This window comes from Carya illinoinensis, chromosome 8, assembly GCF_018687715.1.
Source record: "Carya illinoinensis cultivar Pawnee chromosome 8, C.illinoinensisPawnee_v1, whole genome shotgun sequence".
In the NCBI taxonomy this organism is placed as follows: domain Eukaryota; kingdom Viridiplantae; phylum Streptophyta; class Magnoliopsida; order Fagales; family Juglandaceae; genus Carya; species Carya illinoinensis.
The window spans coordinates 29,496,214-29,518,314 of NC_056759.1; the positions used below are offsets into that span (position 1 = coordinate 29,496,214).

The 22,101-nt window shown below is 36.0% G+C and overlaps 2 protein-coding genes across 7 annotated transcripts; one reads left to right on the forward strand and one right to left on the reverse strand.

Moving 5' to 3' along the window:
* Positions 1–2,175: 2,175 nt before the first annotated feature.
* On the forward strand, positions 2,176–7,074 carry LOC122319093 (AP2-like ethylene-responsive transcription factor AIL6). 5 transcript variants are annotated; one of them, XM_043136985.1, is made up of 10 exons: positions 2,176–2,675; positions 2,781–2,972; positions 3,474–4,035; positions 4,337–4,419; positions 5,260–5,268; positions 5,408–5,496; positions 5,638–5,711; positions 5,814–5,864; positions 6,009–6,085; positions 6,323–7,074. In XM_043136985.1, the coding sequence occupies exons 2-10, from the start codon at positions 2,834–2,836 to the stop codon at positions 6,775–6,777; spliced, it is 1,539 nt and encodes a 512-aa protein (XP_042992919.1). In that variant the 5' UTR covers positions 2,176–2,675; positions 2,781–2,833; the 3' UTR covers positions 6,778–7,074. The 5 variants fall into 5 exon arrangements, with proteins under 5 accessions (XP_042992919.1, XP_042992921.1, XP_042992920.1 ...); XM_043136987.1 differs by having other exon boundaries at positions 2,176–2,665; XM_043136986.1 differs by having other exon boundaries at positions 2,176–2,645.
* Positions 7,075–7,521: 447 nt separating this feature from the next.
* On the reverse strand, positions 7,522–11,619 carry LOC122319094 (receptor-like cytosolic serine/threonine-protein kinase RBK1). Of its 2 annotated transcripts, XM_043136990.1 has the most exons (8): positions 11,329–11,617; positions 10,760–11,242; positions 9,436–9,693; positions 8,861–9,015; positions 8,676–8,755; positions 8,456–8,591; positions 8,083–8,232; positions 7,522–7,982 (listed from the first exon to the last, which is right to left on the reverse strand). In XM_043136990.1, exons 1-8 carry the CDS (start codon positions 11,339–11,341, stop codon positions 7,824–7,826), a joined length of 1,434 nt encoding a protein of 477 aa, XP_042992924.1. In that variant the 5' UTR covers positions 11,342–11,617; the 3' UTR covers positions 7,522–7,823. The 2 variants fall into 2 exon arrangements, with proteins under 2 accessions (XP_042992924.1, XP_042992926.1); XM_043136992.1 differs by lacking the exon at positions 7,522–7,982 and having other exon boundaries at positions 8,092–8,290; positions 11,329–11,619.
* Between the last annotated feature and the right edge of the window lie 10,482 nt (positions 11,620–22,101).

Genomic DNA, 22,101 nt, shown 5'->3' on the forward strand with positions numbered 1-22,101 from the left:
TCATGTCAGAGGGCATCCAACCCAATGGACACTTGAGAAACCACAAAGATCAAGAGTAATTGAAGTTGTGATGTGCAACCTAGGATGTGTGGTGCCATTGACATATCTAAAGATGTACTTGAAAAGCTTGTAATGACCAACGGTTGGAAATGCATGATTAATTGAAATGCATAATTGAAACTATATGAGAGGTCTAGCCTTGTGAAAGGCAGATATTGATGGCCTCCAACAAGGCTCCTGCACATAGTAGGGTCATGAACGAGCTCTTGTGAATATGTAGCATGCCGACCTTTAGTAGGCATTGGTGTTGTAATGTGCAAGCATTCACTCATTCTAGCTCAATTCCATAAGTCCATACCATAGTGGGTTGGTGAAAGAAAAAGATCCTCCCCAATTTTGTGGACTTCCAAACTAAAAAAGTGATGGAAAAATCTAAGATACTTGATAGAAAATATTCTGGCCAGTCTGGAAATAGCCTATTGAATTTGTGTGGGGTTGTCTCCAATGGCTATGATGTCATGAACATAGAGAAACAAAATTAAGATCCCACGTGAGAAATGATAGATGAACAAACTTGGGTTTCTTGTGCTAGAGAAGAGTCTAAGTTCAAGCAATAAAAATGCTTAACCTATTAAAAGATAGAGTGCATGGCTTAGTTGATAGAGATGGTTTAGATTTTTAGGATCAACATAGCCTGGCGGCTATTGCATATAAATTAGCTTGGATAGGTAGCTACCAAGAAATGCATTCTTCACATTGAGTTATTGAAGATCCCACTTCTTTACCACAACAAAGCAGGCACTGCACAAAAGCTGGGCATGTCGGTTGAATTCTAAACCAGATGGTAGCATAAGGTGGGATCAATCACCCAAATAAAAGAAAAGGGCCTTAGCTACATGCTCTCTGACGTGTGCCAAGGTCAATACGAGACTAGGTATTCCTAGTGTAGTGGGAGTTGAAAGTTGCCCTGCAGATGCATTGACTAAGGAAACTTCACGTGAGGAACTGAAGCCATGCATGAATTTTATTGGTCTTTTGGCTTGAAGATGGGAGCTGTGAGATGCAGAGTGTGAAGGACTTGTGCTGAGAAAATGGTTGACCCAATTTCTAATAGAAGATTGTTTGGTTTGTGAGCTAAGAAATGCTAGATAGAAAGTTCGTCTGATAGTCGCTCGATAGGTCACTTAAGTGTAACTTAGACAAATAATTCGCTCAATAGGCTACTTAACCGAAGCCTGTCGAGTAAATATCAAACAAAAAGTTCATTCGAGGCGTATTTGATCCTACCCTCAAGTGAATAACCCAAACCAATTTTTTTAATGTTTCTGCCACGTGACTATATATATATATATATGTTATTGTAAGTGTTTTGTATGAGGTGAGTAGCATGAAACAGAGAGAAAAAGTGCGTGAGGTAACCCTTGTGTGTGTGAGAGAGAAAAAGTGAGGAAAAGATATTGTATTGCTCTACAGTATTCTTATTTTCTCTAAATAAAATCGTCTGTACTCTATGGTCGTAAGCATATTATCAAATCATGTAAATTTTTGTATCGTATGATTGTGTATCGTTGTTGTTGTCTGTAACATCGTTGCTAAGAATCTGGAGGTGTTAAATTTCTCAACATTGAGAAGTTGAACAGTGCCATCAGGGTTGAGCTTGGCCTTGTAGATCCATCTTCAGCCAACAACATTCATGTGAGGAGCATAGGGTACATGGTTCGCAGTTTTGTTTGCTGCAAGAGCGGCAAGTTCCTCTTCCATATATAGCAGCTCTTGGAGTCTTTTGGCAGATGTGATGGACTTGGGCTCGGCGTGAATGACAATTTTCGATTCTGATTTTTTGAACCTGGTCTCTGATCACGTAACTTAGCTTAACGCCCCCATTTTGATGGATGACGCTAGCACAACTTTTGGGAACTCCGTCAAATTGCATGGCTTAAAATTACATCGAAGGCTTCATCGGACCATACGGAAATTGGCCCATCCGATCAAACTCCCACAACGAAACAGTCATTTGGATACGAATGTACACTCACAACCAGATGAAACTCCGACCCATTAGACACCAATCCAAATAGTGGAGCTTGGACATGAATGTTAATTATTTCATGCATGTGAGACAAGTGTGTAGAAATCTGAAATAAAATAAAGTAAGAAAACCAAAACCAAAGTCTCCGATTTCCGCCAGCCCGGATCTTTCGCGACCTTGTTTGTTTCAGACAAATTTTCTTCTGCGCAGAGCCAAAAGTCACTTCCCTCAATTTTTTAATACTACTGTTCTATATTCGTAAATATATATATGAATCTTCCCATGCTCACGTTTGAAAGAATCTCTCTCTCTCTCTCACTCTGGTTTTTCGTTGGTTCGCGGCCGAAACCGCTCGACCCTCCCATTTATAAACTCTCTCTAAAGTGACAGTTGCAGTTTCTGCCGCAGTCTTTGAATCCTCGCAAATGGGTTTGCGTTTGCATGTTTTGCGCTGATAAGAACCTCTTTCGATCGCTCCTGTATTTACCTTCAACTTTTGAAGCTCCTCAGTCGCATCAACTGGGTTAGGCAAATTCAACTTCGTTATTATCGTACTTCTGCTAGCTGAAGCGTGTCTCGAAATATACTAGATGAAAAGCTTTTGGTAACGGCTGGGGTACTGATTTCGGTTTTAGGGTACTTAAAAGTTAGTTCCCCCCCCCCCCCCCCCCCCCCCCCCCCCCCCCTCCTTTTCTCCCTGATAAAATCTGATTTTTATTTGTTAAAATGATTGTGTTTGGTTATTCTGCAGATTTTGAATAAAGAAACAGCTAAGAAAAAGGATTGGTAAAGCAGCAAGAAACAATGGCTCCTACGACTAATTGGCTATCTTTCTCGCTGTCCCCGATGGAAATGCTGCGGTCTTCCGAGTCTCAGTTCCTGAGCTATGAGAGCTCTTCCACTGCTTCTCCCCATTACTTGATCGATAGCTTCTATGCAGACGGTAAAACCCAACCCTTTCTCTTGGTGTAAGATCTAAATAGGTCCTGTTTAGCTGCTTAGACATAGGGAAAAAAAAATGAAATGCTGTTACTAGTTTCTTTGATTTTCTCAGCAGTATAGAGAAAGTTCAGTGTCTGGGGAAAGGCTGATCTGTTTCTAGACTTTTGTTTGGTTGCTATAAAAACTGAGGGACAATGGTTTTGAAACTGTGTTTTCCCGGTTTTCAAAGTTGAAGGTTTTCGGCACTGCCTGACAAAAATGAGTCATAGAATAGGATTACATTAGCTCATTTAAATCACTGACGTCTTCTCGGTACCCTAATATCGATAAATCTTAGTGTGAAATCAATCTACAACTGCTATCTGGTATCTGCTGTCCTTTTTCTTTCTTTGCAATCATATGTGTACTCTAAGTTGACTCAGAAAGTTGATGGTGGGTCGAGTTACTGAGTCACCTGGTCTATGATGGCCGCCCCTGAGTCACCACTTGCGTTTTCGTGTAGGCTGGGCTACCCCGAAGCCGCAAGTCTTCTACACAGAAGGAGAAGAAAGCCAAGCCAAAGAAGCTCTAGTGCAAAGCTTAGCGGATTCATCTATTTTCACGAGCTTCATTGACACGCAAAGCCAAAACCAGGCAATTCCAAAGCTCGAGGACTTTCTCGGCGACTCGTCGTCGTTGGTTCGGCACTCGGACAGCCAAACTGAGACCCAGGACTCGTCCCTGACCCAAATCTACAACCAGGGCGCAGCATACTTCAACGAGCAGCAAGATATAAAAGCAATCGCTGGGCTCAAAACCTTCTCTACTATCTCAGGCTCCGACGTGGCTGACTCGGCGTCGGTAGCGGCCAGGACCCAGCAGGTCACTTGTGCCGAGTTTGCGGGTCATAATCCGAAGGAGTCATCAGGGAACGAATTGGACTTCACAAACTGTGCCGAAGGAGCTCTGGCACTCGGGGCCGCTCAGCGGTCTGAGAAGGCCATTGTCTCGGTTGAGTCTGATAAAACTAAGAAGATAGCTGATACTTTCGGTCAGAGAACTTCAATCTACAGAGGAGTCACTAGGTACCAGGCATTACGTACCATAGACTGAATTCCTCAATAGTCTTATTCTCGTTCGGTATTTTTTATTTGATTTTTGATTTTGTTGGGTTTGATTAATCTTGATGAAGATGCAACCATAAAATACCATATCTGGTTCTTATATAAAATTATCAAGGATGTCAGTAAAAATAGATGGATCAAGAATTTTAGGTTCCCTTAGTATATTTTGAGAAAAGATGCTCGAATATATAACAGTTGAATTGGAACTGAGAATAATTTCTAAGAAGTTTCTGAAATTTTTTTTTGATGTGCATTGATGCAGACACAGGTGGACGGGTAGATATGAAGCTCATCTATGGGATAACAGCTGTAGAAGAGAGGGGCAGGCTAGGAAAGGGCGTCAAGGTCTCTCTCTCTCTCTCTCAATTCCATTTGGATATGAAGCCCACACAAACGTCTTTCAAACCCATCTTTTATGATTGACGGATGGCTTATACATGCAGGGATGGTACTTGTTTGTTACTTACACGGATACTGTTCTGAGATTTCTTTTCCCTTTCCTTTTCCTTTTCTTTCTTATTGATTTGATTAGTAGAGCCGCCATTTTTTTCTCCTTTTTTTTGTTTACCATTTCATTCTTGTTTTTTTCTTATTTCAGTCACTCTATTCTCTATCACTCTCTCACAGCCCTAGACACGCAGAAGCTTTCTTCCGTGTCCACTGTCCATACTTTTATGGTGATGCCAGCGAGTGAGAGAAAAAGTGATTTTAATAAAACATTAGTCTGCGAAATTATTGAGAATCTTGACCTATGATCTTCTGCACCCACCGAGGGAAGAGTATATATGGAAAGTCACAACATAAAAGTAAAAAAAAAAAAAAAAAAAAAAAGTAGAAAAAGTACTAAAAATGCTGGATGAGACTGCATTTACTGAAGCATCCAAAGAAGTTAGACCGTGCGCTCTTTCCTTGTCATTTCTCAGGAAAGATGGAGGAAATGACAATTCGTTGCAGATGGAGACGAACTATTATTAATGAAACACTGAATTATTGTCCTTGAGCATGTGCTATAGCATGCAAATCACGTTGTTCTTTCTGTATTTTTAAATTTCTTGAAAATCAATATTCTTGGAGAAAACTTTGGGAAGAATCTTAACTAATGCTCACATTCTTTTTGTTTTTTTCCATGTAACGCATGATCTTTCATATCTGGCTTTTGATGACCATCTTGGAACACGTCTACAGTATACCTGGGTAAGAAGATTTCCTCGTTACTTTTTAACATTTGCCTTAATTTGAAACTGCATTAATCTAATTCTGGGTTAAAGAATTCTGCACTGTTATTACTTGCTTAAAATCTATAACGATTCGATCCATCTATGTATATTATTAGGTGGATATGACAAGGAAGAAAAGGCCGCGAGAGCTTATGATTTAGCAGCCCTCAAATACTGGGGTCCCACTGCAACTACCAACCTTCCCGTAAGAACATATATATAAACAGTTTTCTCATGTTTTAAACTGTTTCATGCAATGAGATTCCTTTGTTTCTGCATGGAAAACTTCCCAATTTATAGCATGGAACTTAAGTCACCCAGCAAGTTGGCTTGATCTCTTCTTTAGGTTTCGAATTACACCAACGAATTGGAGGAAATGAAACATGTAACCAAACAAGAATTCATTGCATCCCTGAGAAGGTAAGCTTTAATTCTTCCACCTGTTGTTTATTAAAGTTTTGTATGTTAAACCTTATTCTTGATTAATTTAGTAGTAATATTTCTCTTTTTGAATCCTCATAGGAAAAGTAGCGGGTTTTCGAGGGGAGCCTCTATGTATAGGGGTGTGACAAGGTCTGGACATTTATATGCAATTGAATCTATGCTTGATTGGAGTTGTTATATCGATTATGGAAGCTTTCTTTTTCCCATGGTTTCCTTATTTTGTTCAGTAGCATGTCATATAAATTGGGTCATGCTTATCGTTTAATGCTCCAGGCATCATCAACAGGGTCGATGGCAAGCAAGGATAGGCCGAGTTGCCGGAAACAAAGACCTATACCTTGGAACCTTTGGTAATTAATTAAATAAATAAGTTTAACATTGGTTGCATTGATACAAGAAAAGAAGAGGGCTTTGATTGCAGATCAAGCTCTTTGTGGAGATCAATTGGAGCCTGGGATCATCAGTCTCCTCTGTCCTAACTAAAATTGGACTAATTAGTTAAATTTTACTAATTATATGCAGCAATTGTTAGGATAAAGATATCAAGTGTATAAATAATGACTTCCTTTTGTTTTGAATGGTGGCAGCCACTGAAGCGGAAGCAGCAGAGGCATATGATGTTGCAGCCATAAAGTTTAGGGGTGCAAATGCTGTGACCAATTTTGAAATGAGCAGGTATGATGTGGAAGCCATTTCCAAGAGTTTTCTGCCCGTTGGTGGGGCAACAAAGCGCTTGAAGCTCTCACAAGAATCAGAACAGAAACCATTCATAAACCCTACTCAGCAAGCCCAGCGCAGCAGTATTGGCAGCAACAGCATCAATTTTGCTTCCATTCAGCCACTTCCTACCATTCCTTGTGGAATTCCATTTGATGCAGCAACAGCACTTTATCATCACCACCTCTTCCAGCACCTCCAACAACCCGGAAACACCAGAACTTCTGACTCTCCACACTCTTCAAACATTGCAACTCCAACCAATATATTTCCACCACCACCACCACAAGCTGAGTTCCTCCTATGGCCTCACCGCTATTGCTGACATGTGACCAAGATAGTTATCACTTCAATGATGGATCCAATTCAGCTAGCTCTTGTTGTGACACTGTCGAAGCTGACGCATCTGACCTCTTAATTCACAGCTTTCACTCTAATTCACCTCTTGACCCGGGGCTAGCCAGAGGTTAGGTGTTTCTTGTCAGAAGGCTGAATTCTAGTTACTGTAGGAAGCTGGATTTTGTAGCAAAAATATTAGTAGTCAATGAATTTCTGAATAGGACACCCATCTAGTGTGACAGAATTTTTACAAAGTATTTTATATGTAGCATTATTATGATTACTTTGTGTTCTTCCTCCTCCATTCTTGTTGGTCAGCGTAGCATCTTATGGACAGGACAGACTCGATTGTTGAAGCTGGAGCCATCATCTTTGGACAGAGCAGAAGCCTGTGCTGATAGCTGACGTTTTGTTTTGTTTTTGTTCTTTTTAAGCTATCTTCTTTTACCACGTCCCTTCTTCAAGATGGAAGGAAAATAGAAAAAATTATTGTACAGGTCTATGGAGTTTGCTTTTTTTTTTTTTCTTTTTTTTAACAATTGGTTCCTATGATTTAAGGGATTCCTGAAATAAACTCAAATATCAAGGTTTGAAAAAGTTAGATTTGAACTTTTTAAACACTTTCAATTTCCAAAGAGTTCATTTGCCTGTTCATTTGTGTTCCAATTGATAAAAACCTTGTTAACATAACTGGAATATATAATAATGAAGAAATAGTGTTGCTACACGCTTTGAAACTTAAATATATGGGATTTTCAATTTGCAAAATGCAGAACAAACACAATGGCATGTACACAAATTTTTTTCGCTTTCTTTTTGGCGAGTATTTTCCTATGATTCTGGAAATTGAATATATTCTGATTCTCTTTACAACAAAGCTATGATGCTGAGAGACTTGGAGAAATAACTACCAAGTGAGACCACCAAATGGTCCGATCTCAACTTAAAAATTTGCAGGGCCTTATCATTTTCTTTTTAACTTTGACAGGGACAAGTAACAATAAGGAACGCTGCAGAACAGAAGTTGAGGAATTACTCCATCACTAGTTGCCTGTGACGATTGAGGTCGTTGAGATAATTGGTGGAAGTATAACCTTCCAGGTCACAACCATTAAAAAGGGGTGATTTTGCAGCTACAGAAATTGGTCTTGGTTCAAGAGCTCCATCCTTGGCCTTCAGTAGCTGCACAACCTGCATTGCACACAGTTTTGCATCAGTACTCATTTGTGTATCTCAATCACGATGCAGTTTACTAGATGATCTGAAACTTATAATATACAAAAATTCATACTCGATTCATCTGTGGACGCATCGAGGGTAAGTGGTGGATGCACACTGAAGCAGTGTACATGGCGCGTTTCATCTCATTAGGATCATAAGCATCTCCTAATTGAGGATCTGATAATTCCTTGACATTATTTGTGTCCAGCAGCGGCTTTGCCTATGCATAACAAAGAAAACTGACTTTTCATTTATCGTTGTTGGACATATTTCATCATCTGTAAAGATATTAGCTATAAGTGACTTGGAAAGCTTAAATACTGCAGCCTAAGGTGACCAACCACCCAGTCTGCTCACAAAATTTACAGAACTTGGATTGTAACAAGACAAGTTTATCTGCCCAAACATTGGCTGGACTTAGAATTTTTAGCATATGAAAATACCCAGATGACAAGGCTTTGTCGACATGAATCAACAGCACGCCGACCGGTAATGAGCTCCAGTAACAGAACCCCAAATGCAAATACATCAGTTTTCTCATCAACAACACCATGCATAAAATACTCTGGAGCCAAATACCTGAAGTCCACATAAAGATTTATAAGCACAGAAGATTTCAACATCAAAATGCTACTAAAAAATCAATGAAGTTGCATGCTTAACCCGAATGTGCCCTCAATAGGGAAAACAACATGGTGAGCCCATTTTTCTGGCAGCCACTTTGCAAGTCCAAAATCAGAAATCTGCACGTTATATGTAAGTTACAAAATGTTTCTTATTCCATTTTGTGGACAACAGCATTATACGTAAATGCTAGTTTCAGTTCTTTATTTGGCTAACACAAGTACCTGAGCATCGTAATCTTGAGTGAGTAATACATTAGAGGCTTTGATGTCTCTGTGGATAATGCGCCTGTGGCAGTTATGATGGAGATAATCCAATCCTTTGGCTACCCCTATAGCCACCTTAAACCTTATCTTCCACTCCAGACACTCAGATGAACCTGAAATGCTGAAGGGCTCTTCATCAGCCAAATAAATCTATGATCACTGCTTTACATTATTTTTCTTAGATCTAGACTAGTTTATTCGCAATCATATCTCATTCAATTCAACTGAATTTCTACTGCCATCAAACTACTTTGATTCCCAGTGGTTTCAATTAAGCAAAAATCCTTCTACTATCTCTACTCTCAAGCGGGTGGGGAGGACAGACTCTCCACGCAGTTGATATGGTAAGATTTGCCATATAAGTTTAAGTTAAAATTAAATTTATCTTTCAAATCAAACTCTGTCACGTTTCTTCCACACCTCCATTCCAGCTTGCAAATATAATTTTTTGTATATGTTCCTTGTGTGAACTACAAAGAATTTGAAGAGTTGAAATAAACAGCACAATCAAAAGACAGAGATCGAGACAGCACCAAATAACACAGATGCAAGGCTGCCATGCGGAGAGAATTGAAGGACAAGGTGCAGTCCACCATCTGTTCCAAAACCAAGCAATCGGGCAGCATTGGGATGGTTTATATGTGCAATAATCCCAACCTCTGACAAGAAATCACAAATCCTATCCTCATCTTCCTTCTTTTTCTTTGTCAGCCTTTTAACTGCTACAACTTGACCATCAGATAAGCATCCTTTGTACACCTCAGCATGCCCGCCTTTCCCAATCAAGTTCTCTGTCAAAGTTTTATGCAAAAACATAACATAGTAGAATTTAATAACCAACAAGCATTGACCAATTGAATTAGAGCTTAATAATTTTTGCAAAACTTTTGGTTCCTAAGAGAATGGCGTCAGATTATCATGACATCTTGGTCTAATACTATTAATTATAGCTAGCCATAGATAAAGCCTGTAAAATGTGGGAAATAAGAACCCAATTCTGATAAAAAAAATAAAAATAAAAAAAAAAAAAAAAAACCAGTCAACAACCCATTAATTTATGCCTGCATAAATCAAACTACTGGTCGCCTCTACCTCCGTAAAGTTGGACTGCTGTGATAATGAAGGTGCAAAAATCGAGAAGAAAAAAGAAAAAACAAAACAGAAACTTGAACGGAAAGAAGATTAATCTTTAAGTACAACATTAGTTACAAATACGCAATGCAATTGAGAATAGTTTTGAGTTAAACCAAAAAACTCACCTCTAACAAGCAAAATCAAGAAAACTGTACCGAATACGAGTGAGCTGAAACAATCACTGTACCGAAAGAGCTTGGACCCAGCATGGCTAGGTTTTCCTAGGTTCGGTACAGATAAAGTCAAGCAGCCAGGTCCCACAACCTATTCCCTATTTTCTGCCATCCAATCAAAGCTTGGTCAAAAAGGTCGTCGCTTCCCAATGAAAAGTTTTAGGCCGGTTTCAATCACTGGCGGCTGATTTCAATATCTCAGTCAATAATGAGTAGTAGTTGCTAGGTTTCAATGAGGGAGCATCCGTGCAGAGTTAATTACTCTTTACACAAGCCACATGCATTCGACTATAATTAGTGTACACTTCATCAGTAGTACCGATAAAAAATTAATTTTGTAGCTGTCCCAATTAATACTTCGTTGATGGGTAATACACAAAGAAGATATACATACACAATATGGCTAAATGACACAAGTATAATTGATCTGAAACTTTTTTAAGTTAGATTTAACATGTTATATAAAAAATGATTGGAAGGATGTAGGTGTTTATGTTTGTAATAAAGGTGTATTCAAAAGAAAAAACCGAGGGAATTTGCTTGTGTTTACCGGAACTGAAATTATCAGTAGCGGCGGCAAGCTCGGCATAATCAAAGCTCCTCCAAGACGGCTTTGTTCTGTGCGTCCCATCGTAGTCAATCCGATCCTCGGCGCTCCGAATCCGAGCTAACTTCCGGCTGAGATTCTTCCTCGAAGCATCGTGGCTCGTAGGCAGCAACGAAATGGTAGAAAACCGCCTCAGAGATTTCCTCTTCAAGGCCTCGAAAAAAAACTTCCACTGCGACCCACCGCGGCTCTCTCGGAGCTGAGGCGGCGCCGCGGGTTTCTGCGTGGGAGAGATGCACGAGCTGAAGCTACTGCTGCTCCCTGTGTTTTCCGAGTCCGCAGGACCCACAACTGGGATTTCCAGCACACCTCTTGGGGACTCCTCGTCGTCTTCATCGTCGTTGCCGGAAATTTCCAGCTCCTTGATACTCACATGTGGTTCTAGTGTTTCTATTTCTGGGTTTTCCTCTGTTTCTCCTCTGCTCTCTACTCGCATCAAAGAACAGCATCACAACGGAAACCAGATTTTCAAAACATAAAAATTTATTGAAATTAAAAGAAAAAGCTCTTACCTTCAACAGACATGGTTAAGGTATCAGGTATCTTTTGTATCGAAACCCCGGGCAAGAAGGAAAACAAAAGAGAGCAAACAAACTACAAAGAACAATACTTTTCTACATTTGATAAGCCGCAGAGAGGGGAAAGACAATCGATGCAGGTAGAGGAAGAGAGGAAGAGGGAATACGGGGGAGACAAAGGTTCGTTGGAAATGGTATACCTTTGGGAGTTGGTTATTCTTCAAAGGTTTTAGAGGAGGCGATAACCAGTTCGGAGACGCCTGGAATAATATAGGTGTACGTGCTCTGCCATGTTCATATATACTTGCCTTTTACTTGCCCAAAAGACTTTTCCTGTTAATTTTGATTATTCGGAGACGCAATCTTGACCGTTGGCTGTTATAATTCGTACGTATTGCCGTGACTAACGGTTAAAACCGCAGATGAAGATGGCGGGGAACCTAACGAATCATTACCGAATGGACGTAAGATTCCGAAATTCCGGAGGGCTGTCTCGAGACACAGAATTATAATCAGAATTTGTGGCAAAAAAAAAAAAAAAAAGAATTATAATCAGAATAATTATCAACTACTTCCGAAAATTGGACTCCAAATTATGTGATATACGTACCGGTCGGTAATGGGATGTTTATGGACTTTCGGTTGAACAGTAAGATGAAAATTTTGAATTTTAAAATAAAATATTATTATTTTAGAATTTTAAAAAATTAAGAAAAAATTAAATTATATATTATATTTTATATAAAAATTTAGAAAAATTATAATGATGAGATGAGAATTTTAAATTTAAAATGAAAAATTTGAACAGCCAAATCGAATCTTAAATATGTTTTGATTTGTTTTAAAAAATAATAGAATTTATTATTAAAAAATTTATTTTTTATGTAAATTTTGTATTTATTTATCTTTCTAAAAATAATTATATAGTGCTTATGCACTCAAGACTATAACTATTATTTTTTTTTATAGGTTTGTAAACCAATAATGCTATCCTTATAATTTTTAAAATTATTTTAATTTCAAGTTTGTGCATAGGGCACACATTTAACATAATTTAAATAGTTAAATTTGATTTATAATATTTAAATTTTAAAATTTATTCTTTTAATCAAATTATGTCACTTAAAAATAACGTGTAGCATAAAGATTTTAGAATAACAAAATTCATTTTTATCATCATTCTTTTACCATTTAATTATATTGTATCAAATAATTATAAACTATTTGTTATGTTTAATTTGTGGGTAATCATTTAATGACACGCTATAAAATGTGAGAAGATAATGATAAAATAAATTATAAATAAATTTTTTTCTTTATGTTTCATAGAATCTATTGCCTTTATGAAAATAAAATACATATTTTTTTAATAGAAGTTGACACGGCTGATTTACACAATAACTCATATTGTTATATATATATATTATATAAGGGGGTGGGGGGTGGGTTTCGAACTTTTGAAAAACCAGGTCACGTGTTATCAGGTTCATATTATTTTATGTTAAATCATAAAAAAATAAATTAAAATATATTTTCTGAAGGATATAGAGGGCCAACAATTTCCATAAAAAATGTGTTTTTTTTTGGGTGAAATTGCTCAAAAATGTGTAATTCCTTTTGTTTTTATGTAATTTTTGAGACAAAATTATAGTGCTAATTTGTGATCATACTGAGTAGAGAGCGCATGCTTAAAAGATTTAAAAGCACAGGCATGAGACGAAAGACAAAGAACCTAAAGCAAGTACCGAAAGGCCGTTGTGTTGGCTGACAACATCATTAAAAGAGATTTGGCACATATAGAATTTGGTACTACATGAGTGCCATATATAGTCGGAATCAGAAAGGTAATCATAACCAAAAAGAAAAGAAAATTGGGTAATTTTTAAAACAATTTTCACCCCTTGATTTCATCCTTTGAGTTTTTAGATTTGGATAGCTTAGAATTCGTACAGAGTTTATATATACAAGTCAGTGTCTAGAATAAACTTTTATAAAGAGCTCATGCAGAGTTTATACAACGGTTATCTATTTTGACGTTGAGTTAAGTTGGAATAAATTGAGTTAAAATAATAAAATGAGTTTTATAGAATTTATTTAAAATAATTTTAAATAAGTTTGAATATTAAGATAAGTTTAAATGTATTTATAAAAAATTAAAAAATAATTGTATATTCTATGTATAAAGAACGTTAAATTGAAAAGAAATATTTTATGTACAGTCATTTTTATGTACTATTTTATGTATTCTACTGATGTGATTAATTGTGTATTAAAAAGAAATTGATCCAACTAATTATATCAGTAGAGTGATTATGAATCTATATTAAAAGTGATTATATAATATATTATTTGATTGAAAAAAATTATAAATCTTATATATAAAGAGATTTTATAATAGGATAAGTTTAATAATTTAAAATTTTAATATTTAAATATTAGACAGATTATATTAAACTAAAATCAATTCAGTCCAAAGAAGACGTCTTTTTGGATTTGGATATCCTAAAAAATCTCATCTAAAAAATAATATTACTAAAATTAAAAAAAAAAATTATATATTAGGATTAACCTTTATACCGTTAATATGATAGAATTTAATTTATTAAAAAATTAAAATTAAATCTTCTTACAAATCAAATGATGACCCACAGACACGTAACTAGCATAGCTCTGTCAAAATATAGGGCAGTCTACCCGTGTCCATCTAGCGTTTTACATGCCTCGTTCCCCTAGAATGCAGATCTTTTGTACGGACAAGTACGTACGGTCCCCGTGGTGACTTTATCTATACAAATTATCTTAAGGTGTAGTTTAATTAATAGATAATCATATAACATGTTAAAACTCATTGATTCAATAACCCATTAACCGTACTCAACTAAAACGCATGCATGTAACCTATTATATATTAAGCTATCTCATCATTTATTTTATTATATTGACCTATCCAAATATTTTACATGCTAAAAGGATATTTAAGAATCGTTTGGATTGAAAAATCATCTCATCTCATATTATTATTATAATTTTTTAAATTTTTATTTAAAATATAATAAATAATTTAAATTTTTTCAAATTCTAATTCAACTTTTTTAAATTTTAAAATAAAAATAATATTATAATAATATTTTATTTAATTTTTAATTTTTATATAAAATCGTCTTATCTCATCTCACTATCTAAACAACCCCTTAATTATATTATCTTTACTATTAAAACAATCTCAGTCAATTTTTAGACATTAAGATTTTAAAAATAAAAGTTGGAAAATGAAATATTGTCTGCCATTTATGAATAGTAATTAATAAAGAGGGGAAAAAAAAGACTTTTATTTTTATCTTATAGTGGCTAGCTATTGATTTTTCATTATTAATCTATTTTGCTTTTCCACAGCTAAATTCTTCTATCATTGTGTAATTGCTTTTCTATTAATAAAGGAAAAAGAGACTATTTATCTTATTATTATAACTACTGACTCTTCTTTATTTACCCTTTTGGCTTTCCCATGATCTCTTATGTGTTTGGTCACAAGAAATTTTCATCTCAAACATAAAATTTTTATCTCATTATTACAATTTTTTCAAATTTTCATATAAAATATAATAAACAATTTAACTTTTTCTTAACTTTTTCAAATTTTAATATAATAATAATATTAAAATATAATATTTTAATATTTAATCTTAAAACTCAAAATTCTCATATGAGAATTCTCAATGGCCAAGCAGTTAAATATTCTACCTTGAACTCATTGTAGTCAATTAATTTTGATGTTGGTTACTATATAAAAAGAATACGTATTATAATAAGAGTAATGTTAGATATAGTCGTAAAATACGTAAGTATCATATAATTTTTTTACACGATATCTCTATAATCTTCGATTACAAATATCATTTTTCTGATAAAAATATTTTTACATTTTAGACTCTTTGGGACATGATAGTCAAATAATTATTCGTATTGCAGTGCGCGGGTCGACGACTAGTATCATTAAAGGATTAAACAAAAGCAAAAACATAACTAGGTAGTAGCTAGGCTTATAATTCAACTACAAGAGTCAAGCCACACGAATGATTATACATGTTTAATTTAGTTTTAATTGACAATTAACCGCCAGTAAGCAACATGGAGTTTTGACTTTTAATCATGAGTGCAAGAGCCATACCTAATTTCCACTTGAAGAGTATGTATATATATGCACTGCATCTTCGTAACGATGCCATTGTTTTAGCATGCTAGCCGTCACAATCATATTGTAAAAAAGGGGTCGACTTGTAATCATTTTATCTCAAAATCATCTCACCTTATTATTATAATTTTTCTAAATTCTTATATAACATATAATAAACAATTTAACTTCTTAAAATTTTAAAATAATAATAATAATTTTTAAAAATAATATTCTAATAATATTTTATTTAACTTTTAATTTTTATTTTAAATATCTCGTCTAATCTTATCACTATCCAAACAAGCCCGTACTGAAATCAATAAGCTGTTAAAACTTTGATATATTGAATTAGTTAACAAAGCTAGCTGAGAAGAGTTCAATCAGTACTTTAAGTGGGTGAACTAAACCCGTTAAAGAGGTTTTGAATATGCATATCATCCCAAATGCAAACCCACCAACCTCACCAAGTCCTCAAGGTCTCTTCAGGTAGGTAACTAAATATGTAAGTGTGCTTAATCTTTTAAAAACTGAAAGTTGATTCAAAAAAAAAAAAAAAGGTGTTTAAGCTGCAAATAGAATTGCTTATAGATTTGGTATGGATTTGACTGTCTAGTTTCATAAATCATATAAACGTATCATATTAAATCACGTCAATTTTTAAATTTATTTTATAAAAATATTTATAATTATAGCATTTTTCTTATTTTTAAAAGGCACAAAAAGTAACCAACACCAGATTTGAAGGACCCTTCTGTATTTTAAAGGGAGCAAAAGAGTGGACTCTCAAAACTAAAGAATACTAAAGGTAATGTAAGCTTTCACAAGACCAATTTCAGACAGGCTTTGGTGCTCCAAATTCAAGGGTGGGACACCAACTCAGAAGAGAGAGAGAGACTATTGTGGAGAGACTGAAGTGATGGGTTGGTTAAGGTATGTCCCCTAGAGCAAAAGATGGATCAGTTGTTTCTCAACCTAATAATAAACAACAGGAACGGCTGATTGATGTTGAGCAAACATGTGAGATCATGCATTCTGACAAAGAGAGAGTTAAGTATTTTGGGACTGATTGTAAGCCCCACTTGCCATGACTCGAGAACATAAACAAAAAATAGGTCTCTGCGATCATGTTAAGTGATTCAGATAAGGCCTGACTATACCAAATCCTCCCAATCGATAACGGTTCTCTAGTCTATTATCTGTATTTCATAATCTTAATTTCATTTGGATATTAAGAATATCTTAAAATATTTATAAATAATAATAAAATATTTTAAAAATATATAAGAATTTCAAGAACATTTATGTTCCCAAACTAGCGCCTAATCTCTAAGGTACATATCAAAATTAGGTTTCAAAAGCTCTCTTTTTAAGTTTTTGATTTTAGTAGAAAGATCTCTGAGCTTGAATAATCAATTCTTTTCATCCAACTCTTGTTAGATTAACGAATGATAATATTTGCATATATCACCAATTAAAATTTGACAAGTGGCATAGCTAATGTCATGCTAGATTCTGATTGGTTAGCACATGACAGTAATGCGACATGGCATGCTGCTAGCGAGTTTGACAAAAGTTGGATAAAAGGAGTTAATTGTAATAGGCTTCAAATTAAGGATTAAAATGCTAAGAGTATTATCATATGTACTTGCAATTTTACTTATAAGATTTATTTTATTATTTATCTTTTCAAATTATGAAATTTGATTTCAAAATTTTTATGCATATAAATAATTGACACGTAATTCTAGTTTCTCTTTAATTCCTCTCTCTCTCCTTAGTAAAAATCCCTCCTCCTGTCTTTGTACATGGATAACGGTTTTGCAGTCTTACCTTCCATGAAAGGAAACCTAGAGAATTTGTAAGAGAGTCTGTCTCTCATGGATCTTAAAGAGGAAGCTATTCAGGTGGATATGCAAAGGCTGGAAGATGTAGTTATCAAAGGAAGAAAATGTCTACTTCCCAACCTATTGATGGGAAGACATTACAATAAGAAGGCCTTCAAACAAATGTGTAGAAGGCATGGAGACCAGTGAAGCAAATAAAGTTAAGAGATTTGAGCTCCATTTTACTTCTAGTGGAGTTCAAATATATCATGGATAAGGAAAGGGTTATAAGGGAGGGCCCTGGGCTTACAATAAAAGTTTAGTGATGCTTAAGGAGGTGGAGGGAACCCAACAAGTGCACCAAATCCAATTTACAGAGGTGCTATTCTGGGTAAGACTTCATGATTTATCATTGATAGCAAGAAATGAGTATATTAGCAATCTTATAGGCAGTTCAATCAGTTGGGTAGAAGAGGTGGACATTGACCAAGGGGAAATGGATTTGGGAGAGTTTATGCGAGTAAGGGTAGCCATAGATGTTGGTAAGCCTCTTCTACGTGGGAAGAAAATGAATATGGGTACTGATAAATCTTGTTGGGTTCAATTTGCATATGAGAGACTTCTCAACTTCTGCTACTGCTCTGGAAGGTTGGGTCATACTCAATAGGAGTGTACTTAGTTGGAAGAGAAATAGAAAACGTATGAGGCAGATGAATTTTCATATAGTCAATGGTTACAGAGAGGTGGGAGTGGTGGTAAGATAGGGGAACGGTGAGACAACAACCAGGCCGATAGGGAGACAATTTCAGAATGTCAAAGAGTGGACACGAAGATCTCAGAGGGGGATCTAATATGAGCACTGAGAATTTCTCTAATTGATACCCAAAAGTGATGTCAAACAATTGCCAATATTGGATTATCATAAAATTTTTGGGTTGGATTCTACCCAGATGGATGGCCAGATGGGGATAAAAGTGGAAATAGTGAAGTCAGGGAAGGAGAAGGGAGGAATTGACGAGAAAATTACAAGAGATGGGTACAGAAATGGGCTGAGTTGATAGTGAAGGAACGTAACAGGCCTAATTGGTGGAGCATATCATAGAAAGCCCTTTAGTCTAACTATTTCAAAAAGCTAGAACTAGAAGAAGATGGAACAAGGTACCAATTGTTGAGAAACAGTCCTCTTATCAGTTTCAGGATTTGGAAGTAAAGCCAAGAAAAAGAAAAGGTGTTGTAGAGAGGGAAGAAGAGATACAAAAGGTGTCTAAGCATAGTCTAACCAAGGAGATAACTTGAAGCAGATATCAGCAGAGGTTGGAAGCCATGAAAACACTCAGCTGGAATACATGTGGGATTAGGAACCCACGAGGCATTCAAACACTTCGAGACCTACTCAAGAAGGAAGATCCCAACATCTTGTTCTTACAAGAAACAAGATTGACTGCAAAAGCAATGGAAAGATGTAAGTTCACTCTTGATTTTTTGAATTATTTAGCTATAGACAGTATTGGAAGAAGTGGTGGGATTGCTTTATTATGGAAGTCAAATGTTGATTTGCTAGTGTTGAATTACTCTAATTCTCATATTGATGCTATGATTAAAGGGGGAAGTACTCAATTAATAGAACGGTTTCTTATGAGTGTGTATGGAAATCCAGAAACTAGTTAGAGAGCGATACATGTAATTTGATTAAAACTTTGTTTCGTAGGAATGGATAGGCCTGGCTAGTTTGTGGGGACTTTCATGAAATCCTAAATCAAAATGAAAAGAGAGAAGGAAAAACAAGACCGGAGAAACAACTCAGGGAATTCATAGAGGTGTTGGATTACTATGCTTTGAAGGATTTGGGATATATAGTCTCATTATACTTGGTGTAATAGAGGGGAAGGTGGGGCGAGTATTTGTGAAAGACCGGATAGGTTTCTAGCCATTTATAATTGGGTTCAGATTTTCCCTCAAGCTTTTGTAACCAATGGATCTATTGCATATTCAAACCACCTCCCAATATGGATTGATTCTTACAATGAAGAAGCACAAAAAAGGGACAAAAAGTTATTCAGGTTTGAAGCAATATGGCTGGGGGAGATTGAATGTAGAAATATTATAAAAGAGACTTGGAACCAAGGGTCAATTAGAAGCAATATGGGCGAGGTGATGGAGATGGTTTCTGGATATAGTAAGAAGTTGGAGGTGTGGAACAAAACAAAGTTTGACAATGTCCAATATCAACTTTCCCAAGCAAAATAGAAGTTACAAAGGATTCAAGAAAGTGACCCTACTTGGTCCTCTCGTGCAAATCATAATAATGTAAGAAAAGAAGTGTAGATCTAGTGGAGAGAGAAGAAGTTATGTGGAGGCAGAGATCAAAAGCCGTATGGCTAAAAGAGGGTGATCAAAACTCAATATTCTTTCATACCAAAGCATCACAAAGGAAACGAAAGAATAAAGTTCTAAAGCTACAGAATGATCATGAGCACTGGTAGGAGGTAAGATAAGCTTATTATTGATTATTTTAAGGGGTTATTTGCTACTTCTTCTCAAAGAGGCAATATGGAATTCGCAAACAAGTTATTTGGCAAGGTAACGAAGGAAATGAATGGTAAATTGACCAATTCCTATATAGCGTGGTTGGCTTTCCAACAACACCCCAGAATCTTTGATGAAATATTAGGGTCATTCCATCAGGTCTTGGAGCGTTGGTGGGATGCATCTATGAAAGTGCCTCAGCAATTTCTAAGTTTTCACCCTCTTTGAATCACATGTTTATCGCTTTCATTCTCAAGAAAAAGTCACTGTGAAAGTGGTTGACTATCGACCAATTAACCTGTGATGCCCCCAACTCTCACGTACGGACACGTAAAAATTGAAATGCCGGAATGATAATAACATGGGTCACATATCCCATCACCAAGTGCCAAATGTGTGTATATGCAATACGTGTATAACAAAAATAACACAGCTAAATAATAAAGTCAGTCGACTAAGTACCATAATTTGTTTAAATACAAATTCGCTTAAAACAAGCGTATCAAAATAATACAAGTCTCAATAATGTCACAAATTTGAAAATACATAATTAAATATGGAAAATAATACAAGTCCAAAAACTCTAATCAATACTCCGGCAGAGCTGCCTTCTCAGGCTTACCTTCCTCTTCATCAGAATCAAAATCTAAGGTACTAAAGATGGTACCGTAGGTAAGTAATAATCCAAACAACCCACAAGATAAAAATACATTAAGAAACAATAATATGCATGAGGTCCGAAAATCCACATTTGCCATGCACGCCAAAATTCCATTTTGGCCTAAAATATTACCAGTCTATTAAAAATAACTGTCATTTTCTTAGAAAATGACCCATTAACCAAACCATCAGAGCACTGTAGGCTGAAATCACAGGCGGAACTCTACCACTATTCATACTTACCACAATTCCTATGCGTGCACCATATGCAGGAATCGTAGGCAGGACTCTACCACTGTCTTTACTTACCACCATCCCTACAAGTCTGTCTGTAGGCGGGAATCGCAGGCGGGACTCTACCACCATCCTTACGCATGCACCATAGGCGAGAATCACATATGAGACTCTACCATCGTTCCTGCTTACCACCATCCCTACAATGACTGTCTATCAAATCATTCAATCAGTTCATTTTAAACACATCTAAAATCCTTTCTCGTATAAAAAATTCAGTTTCCAAATATGCATATGAACATGCATGCAATTACACAAAAACCCATCTTTCATTTTATAAACATGAATATGCATGCACCATGCAATGCAAATGACAAGACAAATTACCCAATAAATCCAACATTATCCAAACATAAATAACTCCATCTTCAAATCCATCCGACCCCCGACTCCTCGGATTTAGTCCGGCACAACCAACCAAATCACAGTATATTATTAAAGAAAAATATATTTAAATTTTAAAAGAAATTTGAAAAATACTTACAACGCTATAAAATATTTTTTGAAGGATTAAGGAGGTGCAAGAAGTGGCGGCAAGGCAGCGTAATAGTGCAAAATGCACTGTGGCCGTGGGTTGCAAAATACTCACTTTTGAATGAGAACAAACTGAGACTTAGAATTGATAGAGAATGACTTAGAGGTATTAGTGAACCTAGTGGAAGTAGTAGTTGGTAGTGGGTGGCGGCGAAAATGGTTGTGGAAGTAAAAAAAGATCCAAACGGATTTTAGCTCGTGGTGGTTGCTCCGGCGATGAATTAGAGCTGAAAATGGATATGTTAGGTTAGCAAGAGACCAGTGACAAAGTGGTGATGAAATCGTGGCCGGAGGTAGAGTGAAGACGGCGTTAGAGAAAATAGATGCCGCGACTAGGAGGAGTTTGTAGTGGTTAACGGTGGCGCAGGGAGGGCTGGAAATAGGTGGGTAGGTGTACCGACTGGTGGGGGATTGAATGGTAGGGGCAATGAGAAGCACAATTGGTGGACAGCAGCGCTACGACGGGATGAAAATTTCAACGGGAAGAGAGGAGAGATAAGTCGCGCAGGAGGAGAGAGAGAACAGAGAAAATGGGAAGAAAGGAAAGAAAGAAGAAAAAAGAGAAGAATAAAAAGAAGAAAAAAAGAAAAAGGGAAATAAAGAAATGAGGTCCAACTCTCATAACTTGGGTCACTAAACTGATCCAATGAAAATTATTTTCAAAATAACAAGTTAAATAAAATAATTTAAATGCAGTGATTAAATAAAATAAAATAATAGAATCTAAAAACATAATGATTTTAAAGCCAAAAAATA

Coding starts and splice junctions, on each gene's coding strand:
- LOC122319093 (XM_043136985.1), top strand. CDS start 2,834: ATGGCTCCTACGACTAATTGGCTATCTTTCTCGCTGTCCCCGATGGAA. Junction 2,973..3,473: donor CGATAGCTTCTATGCAGACG/GTAAAACCCAAC, acceptor GTTTTCGTGTAG/GCTGGGCTACCCCGAAGCCG. Junction 5,712..5,813: donor TTCATTGCATCCCTGAGAAG/GTAAGCTTTAAT, acceptor GAATCCTCATAG/GAAAAGTAGCGGGTTTTCGA.
- LOC122319094 (XM_043136990.1), bottom strand. Junction 8,756..8,860: donor CTCAAGATTACGATGCTCAG/GTACTTGTGTTA, acceptor TATAACGTGCAG/ATTTCTGATTTTGGACTTGC. Junction 8,233..8,455: donor GACAAAGCCTTGTCATCTGG/GTATTTTCATAT, acceptor TGTTATGCATAG/GCAAAGCCGCTGCTGGACAC.